Source organism: Morus notabilis, unplaced genomic scaffold, assembly GCF_000414095.1.
Source record: "Morus notabilis unplaced genomic scaffold, ASM41409v2 Scaffold152, whole genome shotgun sequence".
NCBI classification, from domain to species: Eukaryota; Viridiplantae; Streptophyta; class Magnoliopsida; order Rosales; family Moraceae; genus Morus; species Morus notabilis.
This window is the reverse complement of record NW_010367598.1, coordinates 188,014-201,386: the sequence shown is the minus strand read 5'-3', so window position 1 is coordinate 201,386 and position 13,373 is coordinate 188,014. Positions and strand designations below refer to the sequence as shown.

Sequence of the window (13,373 nt, the reverse complement as noted above, 5' to 3'; positions counted from 1 at the left end):
TGATTTTCCCAATCATCCTCATCGCTAACTAACATGATTCGCAATTCTTTTTTTTTACATCGATGTCCAACCGTAAACTTTTCGTCGCAACGAAAACAAAGTCCTCTATTCCTCTTCTCTTGCCACTCCGAGTCGGACAACTTTCGAAACGGAAAGTCCTTTCTCGGTCTCTCCACGTTCGAAATGTTTTGGGGCTGAATCGGATTGCCTTGGGGCTGATTTGCTGTGCTCCCCATAGACGGATTGGCTGTGAATCCCGCCGCTGGAGGACGCCAAATCCGGGGCCCTCCCATCTCCCTTCGCAGCAACATATTTTTCTCCTCAATCCTCTGCGCCATATCCATGATTTCGGAAAGTCCCTCCGGCTTGAGTAAACGCAATTCAGCCCGGATGTCAGCCCTCAACCCATTTATAAAAATGCCTTCAAGAATCTCCTCCGGCACCTCTTGTAAAGGAGCGGCCGACACCTCAAAATTCCGTCGATACTCGGCCATCGTTCCCGTTTGCTTAATCGCCAAGAAACGCTCACACAAATTTCCTTCTTGTGACGAACGAAAACGTTGTAGCAGAGCCACCTTAAAATCGGTCCAAGTGATTAAAGGTCGTCGTTGGTTCTGCCATTGGAACCACGATAACGCATCTCCTTCCAGAGCTATTCCCGCTGCAATTAGCTTTTCCTTCTCAGAAAATCTATTAATAGAAAAATACTGATTCATCCTAAACAACCAGCCGTCTGGGTCCATTCCACTGAATAATGGACAGTCCAGCTGTTTTCTCCTAATTGGAGAAAATTCCTCTCCCCCCCAAGGTTCCCCGTACGTTCCAAAAAACTCCATGGACTCTCCAGTCTCATTCTCTTCCCAACGCCTCCTATTTTCTCTGCCACCATTCCCGAAACGTCCAGCCTCATGCCGACCATCCATCCTCAGCCTGGGTCCACCATTTCCGGCGCGATTTCCTTCCCCACCTTCAAAATCTCGACCTCCGCGCCAGTTCCGGCTGTCGTCGGTGGGGCCCCCGGCGCGATAATCGCCGCGCCGTCCTTCCCGGAGATTTCTGTCTCCATCGCCGGTCTCGCCATCCCTGGGTCGACCATTACGACCGTCGCGGTGGAAGTCCGGTCGGATTCCGTTCGCCTCCCGAGCCCTAGCACGCGCGATTTCTCCGTCCTCCTCAACTCGACCTGTGATTTCGCGATTTTTGCCCTGGGCCACCCCGATTTCATCCTCCCGAATCCTTGCGGCTCCCGAACGTGAATCCTCCGCCGGTGGAACGACCGTCACCGTCGCGATTAGCAGTCGCATCTGCTCCTCCACAAGTCGTCGCAATTCCGACACGTTCTGACTCACTTCTGCCACGTTTTGGTTAATTTCGGTCCTTACCTCACCGATTTCCTTCTCCACCGAAGCCCTAACCTGCTGGATCTCCTTTTCCATGGCGTCGAACTTCTCTTCAGTTTTTCTGGCCGCCATTCACTTCCCAGGAAAAAAAAAATTCTGCTCTGATACCAAATGATAAGGCCTTGGTGTTTGGGAACAAGTTCACGAAAGAGTAAATTCAAGAATCAAAAGAATCAAAGATGAATTAACGAGGGAACTTTATTGACGGACAAATTCTATACAAAGATAGGCAGAACTTCGAGGGTCTGCTTCCTCCCCTTGCTTGGAATGATTCCAAGACTTTTCTACTCCCAGAATATTCCCCTCCCCCTCTCTCCATTCGGCTTACCTCCTCTTTTATACAATTTCCTTCCTCTCCTTTTTCCCCTGCCAGCTAACCAGAAAACCTACTACTAACACTAAGAGTTCCCACTTAAGGCTAAAATAACTCTCCCACGATCAAGCCCTGCCCCTTCCTAAGTCTTTGCTCTTCCTAATATACACTTGCCTGAGTAAAGGCTTATCAGTGAACTACTTTGGCTGAAAATTATTCTAGATGATTTGAGAGTCAAGTGGGAGGAACCTATGAAGCTTTACTGCGACAACAAGTCAGCAATCAACATCGCTCACAATCCTATTCAACATGATAGGACAAAACATATTGAGATTGATAGGCATTTCATCAAAGAGAAGTTGGAAGAAGGACTCATATGTATGTCTTATGTTCCTTCAGGAAGTCAACTGGCTGATGTTTTAACAAAAGGATTAAGTGGATCTAATTTTCATGAGATTGTAACCAAGCTGGGAATGGAAGATATTCATTCCTCAGCTTGAGGGGGAGTGTCGAGAGGTATTTTAGGCAGGGAACTAATTAGGAAAAATTAGTTTTAACAATCCCTGATTTTCAGGGATTGTGGTAGATATTCTTTCCTATTTTCTCTCTATGTAAATTCTATAAATACCTAGCAATGTAATTATTCAATACACGAAAATACAAAGATATTTTTCCAATCCCTAGTTTTCAACAGTTGTCATTGCTAAATTTGATTGCAAATGCTTTATAATGTCTGTTCACCTCCAAAAGCAAACAATTTATTGATTATTTCAAAGCATAAAGATAAAAGAAAGGAAGAGAGAGAGAGAGAGAGAGAACTCTGTGTCTGTATTAGCTCATGTCAACCTAGGACATTATTTATTGTGATGAACTAATGTGATCTCATCATGCCTTAAAAACAACAGCCAAAAATTTTTATCCTGAAAGACAAAGGCTCACGCTTCCGGTCCAACCAGGATCGAAAGAGAGGCCTGTTGTCCTCAGCTCCAAGAAGAGTCTTAAAGATTATTGCGGTGGAAGCTCAGACAACTTGACTCTAGTATTCAAGGACCTTGGACCGCAAGTTTCCTACCGTACACTCTTCTTCTGGGAATACTTGGGTCCTCTGATTATCTATCCTCTCTTTTACTACCTTCCGGTGTATAAATACTTCGGTTACAAAGGAGACCGTGTCATCCACCCCGTCCAGACCTATGCAATGTACTACTGGTGTTTCCACTACTTCAAACGCATTATGGAAACATTTTTCGTTCATCGGTTCAGCCACGCAACCTCGCCACTCTCCAATGTGTTCCGCAACTGTGCTTACTATTGGACCTTTGGCGCTTTCATAGCTTACTATGTGAACCATCCACTTTACACCCCTGTTAGTAGTGACCTGCAAATGAAGATTGGGTTTGGGTTTGGGATAATTTGTCAAAGCGCCAACTTCTACTGCCACATCTTGCTCAGCAATTTGCGCAGTCCTGGCGGAAGTGGAGGGTATCAAATTCCACGTGGGTTTTTGTTCAATATTGTGACTTGTGCAAATTACACGACGGAGATATATCAGTGGCTGGGATTCAATATTGCTACGCAGACTGTTGCTGGTTATGTCTTCCTTGTAGTTGCTGCTCTTATAATGTCCAACTGGGCTCTTGCAAAGCACCGTCGTCTGAGAAAGGTATCTCCCTCTTCTTTCTTGTCGCACCGGTCTCATAGACAAAATGCCATTCTGCATGTGCATAGTGCAAATATCTTTAATATTAGATTTCCTTTTAGTTCTACACATTTCTTCCCAACTTGATTAGGCTTAAATAAAAGAAAATTCTATTAAAGGACTATTTTCTTTGCTTACATGGCCATTTGCATGTAAAAGGTATACATAAATTTGTGTGATTGATCTCTGTGATTTAGTTTATGCGTTTTGATATTGGATCTAAGTCCTTTATAGAACAGTAAATAACTTTACCAAGTGAACCGGATTCATAATTGGATTACTGTTGATTAAACTTGACTAAATATAAAACTTTTTAACTGGTATAAACTGCTTTTTTAATTGTGCATTGGATTTGTTAGCGTCTCTTCTCTTTGAACCTGATATGAATTCTTGAATCACTGTCAATACCTCAGCATAGGTCCGAGATAATTCTTTTATGTGTTGGTACTAGCAATTAAAGATGCAGTTTATATTTCCCCTGAGTGGCCACGATTACCACACACTTGGCAATGTCTAGACATAGTTCAATCTGACGCTGTTTTTTGATATCTTGTCATCTGCAGCTATTCGACGGCAAAGATGGAAGGCCCAAGTATCCACGCAGATGGGTAATTTTACCTCCATTCCTGTAGAAGTTATTTATGAGCCAACTTTTTGGCCTATTTGGTACTATATTTTGGAGAATTGTTAGAGATCATCACATTTCAATCCAATTTCATTGCTGGTTTTTGTTTCCTTTTCTAGACAATTTAGTTTGCTTTGAAGTTAATTATTGTCTGGGCTGCGCTTCTCATCCTTAATTACTTAAAACTGTTTTATTGAATTTGCTTCTTGCCCATTTCTTTTGCTTCTGAATTTCCTCTGATTTTACCATACAATATGTCAATTAAATGACATAGACAAAATGCTTTACAGCTTACATGGTTTCATCAAAATGCTTTCTGTGGGCGCCTTATACAGCTTAACAAAAGGCAAGTGTTTTTGTTGATGTTAAGCTTTTAGTCTGTCCAAACCCTCACAATGGTCATCAAAGAAATAGCAACGGTTCTTTTATACTACTATAGCCCGCAACGGTTCTTTTATACTATTATAGCCCGTTTGTTTTATTGGTCTGAATTATAATTCAAATCGTTTTTACTTTAGTGTTTACTCTCACAACATATAATTTCTGTTCAAATCTATAAACGAAACGGGCAAATACATTTCTAAACGGGAGTATGAAGAACTTTCATAGGAAGTAGGAAGATTATAAAAATATGTGAAAAAAAGGACACGCGCACGCACAAACCTACAACTTATTTTGTGTTGAGCCAACTCTATAACAAATAGAAATATCCTTGGATTTCAAGTAATTTTTATGTTGTAAATCCCAAGAAATGCCTGGTTTTTACCACGAACAGAACTCAATAGCAGTAGGGTAGTTGGTTAATGGTAACCTACCAACATGTCATAGCCGAGCTGGTGACAATCATTACTGTGAGGAAAGCCACGAAGGGTTGGTCCTTGTAAGCGTGCCCTCAAGTTAAATGTTATTCAACGCATTTCCTTCTTATCAAAATACTATAAAATAAAAAAAAATTAAAACAAAAAAGAAAATCAAGAAAATAAGTAAAGAGGTGGATGTAGTACATCTTACAAATGGGATTAATCTATCTTCAACATGGCATTAGAAACATTGATGCTCCACTTTTCCTAATTTTTTAAAGTTCAAATTGTACACTTTCGGTGTGCTTCTGTCCATGGCTCTGCTGTCCTGAATCAAACTTTTTCATTGGGAGAAAACTAATTTGTACTTTCTGTCTTCTTGTGTTGTGTTTATCAGTTTTTCCAAATTATGACAGCAATCAGAAACTTGCGAGGAAATGTTTTCTATTTCCTTTTTTCAGTTTTTTCTAGAGTGTTCGCTTATTGGTCATATGATGGCTCCAACTCATAGAGGCTTAATCAATGTACTTTTTTTTTTTCTTTTTAGTTAATAGACATTCGTTCAATTTTAAGGCATGTTCTTTTGAAGTGTGACTTGAGTATAATTCTTAAGTTAAATTTGAGTTATAAATTAAGTTAAAGTTATAACTTGAGTTTATGTTTGGTTGTGTACATTTGAATTATAATTTGAGATAATAATCTTTTTGAGTTTGTGTTTGAGTGAGCCAAAACTTGAATTTGTGTTTAGATAGTATTTTAATAAAAATTCAATGGTGATGAAAAATTTTAATAGGGTATATGGCTGAGGTTTTATTCGTCTTTTCGTTGTCAACGCATAGAAAAAAATCATCTCAATCAGGAATAAAACGAAAAAGTTATAGCATTTTTAAGAATAAAAAAATATTGTTCATTAATTTAAGTTTGTGTTTCTGAACTCGAGTTGAAGGGAAAACTTGAACTCGAGTTTTAGTCCTAAACTCGAGTTCAAACTCGAGTTTAAACTCGAGTTCAAACTTAAAAAAATATGAACTTAAATAAAATTTGAACTCGAATTGTTTTTTTTTTAGTTTTTGATGCTGCGCCCAAGTTGTACACTCCCTTCGTTCGTAGAACCCTTGTTGATTCTGAACTTCGTTCGCGAAGGAACCGGACTTTTGACGGGCCAGCCCTTTTTTATGCGCCGCTTTACCCTGAAAGGAAAATTAGCTTTGCTCCTCGCTCCTGTGGTTCGCGAGAAGGAAAAAGGACTAATCCATTTCCTGTGCTCCAAGGTAATCTCTTCCATCTCACTTGATAGGCAATCTAATTGCTTAACCGATAAAGGTTATCTGTACCACGGGCATGGAACAATCTCGGTAAGTATATATCCTTTCTTCACCGATAGAAGCCCTGATATCAAGCTCTTTTCCTTTTATCACGGTAATCACCTAGCCGAGCCTATGTTACTAAAAGATAGTTCAAGTAGTAATGGCGGTCTCCTGTCTGTGGTAGTGGTTCACTTTTATACCCATATTCTCAGAGTTCACGTTCTGATCTAGAAAATCTACTTTTCAGATGAGTTCCATAGTTTTGGACAGGACAGGTGGAAACTAGGAGGTAATTCTCTTAAAGCAATCGGGCAAATGCGTGTATACTAGCTTACTAGCTTTAGTACCGAACAAGGCCTTAGATTTCCAAATTGTTAAACACTTCAACAGTTGCACCGAACTTGGTCCAACATAAGATATGACAAGTCTATTCATATCATTGAAGAACTCCCGATGGTCTCTCTAAAAAAACTAAGGAGAAAATTTGGTATAGTAAAAAAAAAAACCATGTAATTTATCATGTAGCATCTATATAATATTATAGGATTTCTAGGGCGGGGCAAGCTATAGTTAAATTTCGGATGGGTATTTATGTAGCATCTATATAATATTATAGGATTTCTAGGGCGGGGGCAAGCTATAGTTAAATTTCGGATGGGTATTTTTTAATAAGGCCTATAGTTCGAAAGAAAACCGTGTAATTTGTCGTGTAGCATCTATATAATATTATAGGATTTACATGGTAAATAAAAAAAAGAAAAAAGACACATCTTTTAATGTTTTGCAATGTTACATGTATGTAGTCATAGAAATCGCGTCAAAATTTAACAGTATGAATCTTGGGGTGATGGCGGTGGATATGTGTGTGTTACGCCGGCCGGGATAACATTTACATGGTTGTACGACTTGGGCCAAAAAGTAATATTTGTGATGCTAGCTTCTTTCTACGCAGTAAGCATCATTTGACCACTATGCCAAGACTATTTTTAGATCATAAAACAATGGGGCGAGAGGTACTATCATTGCATCTTCAAACAAAATTTTCTTTCAGTCTTGAGAAAAGAATAAAAATTGATAACATGTATAGGGAGTAATAGTATATTTTAAATATGAATTTCAAAAATAATGTGTTCATATATTTTCTTTTCTTCACCATAACTATATAACAGTCGACAATTTTTTAGATATTTTTACTAAATATTATTTATTAAAATTTTTTATTTTTTTAATTTAATAGAGTAAAAAATTTACTAGTTACGATTAATTTTTAAAAATGTCATTTATAACAATTCATGTTAGAAAGCTACCTTTGACTACAAATACAATCTCCGATTTTTATTTTTTTTATACTAGTTGAACTTCACGTGCTATGCATGTGGGGAGTAATCCCTGTGTTAAATTTTGATCACTTATTTTTATCATTTTTAATTCCTTTAATAATAAAGATATTAGTTAGTTAGATCGACAAGAAAAAAAAGTAAAAAAAGGGCCGCAATGAAAAAATAAATAGGTAGCGCAAAAACAACCAAAATGTAAAAAAAAAACAAAAAAAAACAAAAACAAAAACAAAAAACAAAAAAAAAAGGATAAAAGGGGACTAAAATGAAGATGCGAATAAGTTTTACAGCAAAAGAAACAAGAATGAAAAAACTAAAGTTTTAGGGCAAAAATAAGAAAAAAAGTAAAAAAGACAACAATGAAAAATAAATAAGTTTTAGGCCGAAAAGAACCAAAATAAAAAAATAAAGTTTCAAGGTAAAAATAAATAAAAAAGGACCAACATAGAGAAATAAATAAGTTTTAGGGCAAACAAAAAAAACTGTAAAAAAAGTACCAAACTGAAGAAATAAAAAAAGTTTTAGGGAAAATAAACAAAACTAAAAAAGTTCGAGTGCAAAAAAGGACTAAAATAAGAAAAAAAATAAATTTTAGAGAAAAAGGAATAAAAATGAAAAAAAAATAAAGTTTTAGGATAAAAATAAAAAGGGGGTAAAAAAAGGGCCAAAATGAACAAATAAATGAGTATTAGTGTAAAAAGTAAAAAATAAAATAAAATAAATGACGTGAAAAAATGAGGGGAGGGGTCATTTCGTCTAAATTCAAAATGACTAAAATAAAGAGATAAATAAAGTTTAGTCTAAAAAGCAAAAAATCTAAAAAAAAAATTAAAATGAAAAAAAATTATATGTTTCAAGATAAAAACCAAAAAAAAAAAGAAGGTTTTAGGGTAAAAATAAGAAAAAAAAGGGTTAAAAAAGATCAAAATGAAGAAATAAATAAATTTTAGGGTTAAAAAAACCAAAACGAAAAAAAGATAAAGTAACAACCCAAAAAAGAAAAGAGATAAAAAAAAGACTAAACTAAAAAAATAAATAAATTTTAAGGTAAAAAGTAAAAACTAGAAAAAAAAAATAAAGGATAAATGAAATAGAAAATTAAGTACGGTATTTTTTTACATAAAAAGAACGATAACAAATAAGGATGCATTTGGAAAACTATTTCAGTGGAACAATTAGGAGAAAATGTTTATGGAGATCATACTTGATAAAATAACATTTTTAAGAATTATAAAAGAATAATATATGGGTTAATTTCAATAATAGCACTCCTGAGTAAATGATTATTAATTTTAGCACCACTTTTGTATACTTTCACAACTAACATTGTCATATTAACAATGTGAGGTAAAATAACTTCTGTGCAACTTAGGTCAAAATTATCATTTAAAAGTACCTCAAAGAAATCTCACTTTCTCCCACCCATTCTCTCTCTCTACACCCCATTTCGGCTCTCTCTCTCTCTCTCTCAAGTTTGGCCTCTCTCTACTCAGTCTCTCTCTTCCCTGTGCCCTCATTTCCTTGTCGTCAATACTCCAGTTGTACACCAGATCGAGGTTGGTAATTTATTTGGTTTTCTTTTGTTTTTTTCTTTTTAAATTTATTTTCAGGAGACTTAGTACATAGAACTCGAAAAAAATGACTGGTTAAACTTAATGTGATAGGAATTGATACTATCCTTCATCAATTTGAGATTTTAGATGGTTTATAATTGATATGTAAATTGATTGTAACGACCACCACGTCAAAGACACAGTTGACCTTGGGAGTCATAGTATTATGACTCATAGTGTTATATGTCCAATCATAATATTATGACCAGTCAGTCGTAACAGTATGAGTCATTGTCTATTAGTCAAATTATAACAGTATGAGTCAAAATGGCCGGTCATAGTATTAGGACTGGCCATAAGGCAGCCATAGTGATATGACCATCCAGTCATAATATTATGACTATACAGGCAGCACACTATGACTGCCTTATGACCGATGATGACTAGGAGTAATTGCATGTTGATTAACAGTTATTGTTTTTGAAATTATTTAGGAATGACTGTTGGATTGAATGTCTTCATCAAGTACAATGGACATTGGGACCGTGCTTCGAGATACGTTGGTTGTGAAATGAAGGGGATATTGGTCCCCACCAACACAACTTATATTGGTCTTATAGATTTGGTTTGAGAAATGTGCTTGGGATTCGGCCATAAGGAAAAATTTTATCCTTAAGTTATGTTGTTGAAGATGGAAAAGCTCCTGTGAAGATATCGTCTGACTATGATGTCACATTCTACCTGCAATTAAAGAAGAGTGATGTTCACTCGCTCAATAAATTTCCAATATGTGTCGATATAGTGGATGAGTCAGTGGCCGAAGCGTTGCCACCTGAGATAGGAGAAAGCAACCACATTCTGGTGAAACCAACATCTGTTTCATGTCATAGTGATGAAGCCGAGTAAAATATTGGTGTCGGGAATATCGGCACGGATTTTGAAAATATATATGGATTGGACGATGAAGATGAATTCCCCATTCCTCCAGTACCATTAACGGTGGAATATGATAGAATCGATTGTGACCGCCAACATCGGGAAGAATCTGATTCTTTTGATCTAGAAGGTAGTGACAGAAATAAGGGAATAAGCAATGGAAGAAGTGGTGGAGCCCAATCTATTGTCGATGGATCCAAAGTCCTATTTGATCGTGTACAATTTTCAGATGATTTTTCTGGCGAAGAAGTCATTGCTGATTATACAGTAAGATCTATGCGTGTGAAGAACATTTATAACAATAAAAGGTTATTACAGTACCATCTTCAACATGAAGCCATGAACAAACACTATCAATTTAAGGTGAAGAAGTCGAGCACTACTTTGTTGCATGTGGTATGTGTTGACGATAAATGCCAATGGCAGGTTCGTCCTACTAGAATGAAGGATAGTGAGTTGTTTGTTGTCAAACGGTATGATGAAATACACATTTGTTCTATTGAAATTGTTCAAGGTCACCATCGCCAAGCTAGTAGTTGGATGATCAGGAAATGTGTGAAAGCAAAATTCGTGGATCTGACAAGCACTTCATATCGACCTCATGAGGTTATGAGGGACATGCAGGGTGAATTTAAAGTGTCATTCAATTATCGTAGAGCTTGGAGGGGAAAGGAAGCAGCCCTACACAGCCTTCGTAGTGACGATGCAGAATCATATCAAGGTAACTAAATTTCTGAAATATACACTGTAATTTGACTATGCTTATGAGTTTAACATGCAACATGTTTAATTGGCAGTCCTAACTTCATGGGGTGAAATGGTGATGAAGAAAAATCCTGGATTAGACATTCACAGGAAGAGCCAAAATCCTGACCTTCTTCAACGGCCCAGCCATCCTCCTCGTAACATCACCCTTGTTAGGGCTCAATTCGATTAGGTGTTGAGTTAGCCTACGGGTCCTTTTTGGGTGACTCCACTTAATCCTTTTTGTTTATACACAGTCATATAAGCCAAAATAAACCAATAATGACTTAAAAGTCATAGCACTATGACTCTGGTTATGAGTGGTCATAGTTATATGACTTGTCGGTCATATTAGTATGACCACCCATGCGATGACTGCCTTATGAGCGGTCATAGTGTTATGACCGGAAAGTCATAACACTATGACAGCACATAACAATATGACTGTCTTTTACTGACTTCACCTCAGCATACATTTTTTCTTCAAAATCATTCGAATAAGAACTAGCCTTTCTCCTAGAGGGTTCAGCATGTGTCTTTGTCTTAGGGATTGACTCAGGGGTTAGCTCAGTGAGTGGCACAGTCCTTTTTGCCACCACCTTCTTTTTCTCTTCTCTTCTAGGATACAAGCCGAATATGTCAGAATTTTGTAGTTCTTCCTTAGTGGGTGTCACCATATAAAAGACAAGCTGCATAAAATGTACGTAAATTTGTTTGAAATAAAAACAGTGAGTTATTAAAATGTAAGTACATCAAAGATGACTAAATGCGTATGATGGGCTTACCTTTCCGTGCTTGGTGCCAAGCGTAAAGACCCGTCTAACGTCATCGTACAACACCTGGTCTTTTGAAGACCACGAAAGTATTCTTGGAGTGTGCTCACCAAGATATGTAGCGAAATTCTTTCCTACTTTTCGAATGCTCTCGAAGGCCCAGACCAATAGTGCATGAGGGAAACCAATGAGATTGTAGTGCATTTTGTTGGTCTCTGAATCGAATTCGGATGCCAAAGCATGGCGGGGAGGCGGATCGTGTATAACAAAAATTTTCATAAAACTTTTGAGATACTCTATAGATTATATTAATTTATGCACGAATAAATTAATCTCATTAATTCATTTATTAAGAACTCAATTAGGAAAAATACATGGAGGCCGACTCGGATGATAACTTGAGTTCTTTGACCTCGAACAATCCTTGCTCCAAAGCTTTGTGTTTAAAAAACCAATGTCTTCCACGTCAATTCCTAGAATCCACGAAGACGTGTGTGTGGGCACACATGAGACAAAACGGGTTACAATAAACACTCGAATTTTCACAAACACCAACGCATACACGATGTGGAATTTTTGGAGAAAAATTTTTCCTTCTCTCTATAAGGGAATTTCGGCTAGCCCCCTTCAAGTTAGGTTAAAAAATTGTCTCGCGCAATTTTTCATCATATCTTATTTAAAGAGTAGAAGTCAAACTTCTAGAAGGAATCAAATCTCTATCTCCTATTTGAATTTCGAACAAAAATTCTATTTCCCTCTATCCATTATGGCCGGCCATTCTAAAGGGATTTTATCCCTGTGTAGGCACCAATATCAAATAGGGAATGAAGAGAAAATCATCATTTATCCTGTAGTCCAATTTTGACTCAAATTCAAATTCCAATTTAAGTCAAACTTAAATTAATTTGAATTCTAAATTGAACAACTTATCAAATAAGTTTAAATGGATAAATCTAGATGTGTTCAAATTCAAATTTAAATAATCACATTATTTAAATAATAATTAATTCTCAATTAATTATTTTCGGGTGTTTAATTTTAGAATTCCGTAATTCTAAAATTTCCATTTTGCCCTATGTGTCTGGTAGAATTACTAGGACGACGCGGGGACTAATGGACCTATAATCCCGAGCTCCAATAAAATTAATAATCAATTAAACGCTTTAATTAATTATTTAATTCTATTAATTCCAATAGTTACTCCACTATAAACTTGGAATTGCACTCTCGAAATTATAGACATAAATTACTTCTAAACTGTGAAGTGTCCATTTGATATAGTCATTGCATATAGATCAATCCTCCATAAATAATTCATAATTAGAACTAGGTAAAATCCGTTGACCTCTCTAATTAAATCTTTATTCTTGAGTACCATTGATTCTCTAATGGAGAGTGATTCATAAAACACATTCATGAATCGGAGCTCTTACTGGTCCAAGTACCGAATCAACCCTCAAGAGAATTATTTATCTACTTCTTTCTCAAGAAGGAATGGATTCCATCTCGTATAATAACATTTCCGGCTACCTACTTCATCATATCTCCAAAATACAAGGAATAGGATTTAGGATCTCAGAATCCGTACCGAGTAAATCAGAAGACACAAATCCATAAATAGGAGTTTGTTAAGAACTCAGGATTAAGATCATTCTACATATGACCATCAGTAGACTCAATTAGAATTTCTATGTTTAACAGAAATTATTAGAAATTCATATTGTGTATGTATTCTTGTTCCACATAATCTCATTCTGTGAAATACACTCATTCAATATCTCATCATATTAACAGTGTGGATAACACCGTTCCATTCTAAATGAGAATGACATGTATTAATAATGTTTTAATTAAAGATTCCGAACTTTAATTAAATTCATTATGAA

General features: G+C 36.4%; 1 protein-coding gene across 2 annotated transcripts in view; it reads left to right on the top strand.

Moving 5' to 3' along the window:
• Positions 1 to 4,499, top strand: part of LOC21394038 (very-long-chain enoyl-CoA reductase) — a 14,549-nt gene extending 10,050 nt beyond the window's left edge. The window contains exons 3-5 of one of the 2 annotated variants that reach the window (XM_024175260.1): positions 2,619 to 3,376; positions 3,976 to 4,020; positions 4,328 to 4,499. In XM_024175260.1, the coding sequence (XP_024031028.1) occupies positions 2,619 to 3,376; positions 3,976 to 4,020; positions 4,328 to 4,414 (890 nt within the window). In that variant the 3' untranslated portion in view covers positions 4,415 to 4,499. Of the gene's footprint in view, positions 1 to 2,618; positions 3,377 to 3,975; positions 4,156 to 4,327 lie in introns of those variants that run through there. The other variant, XM_024175261.1, reaches the window with a different exon arrangement.
• The last annotated feature ends 8,874 nt before the right edge of the window (positions 4,500 to 13,373 follow it).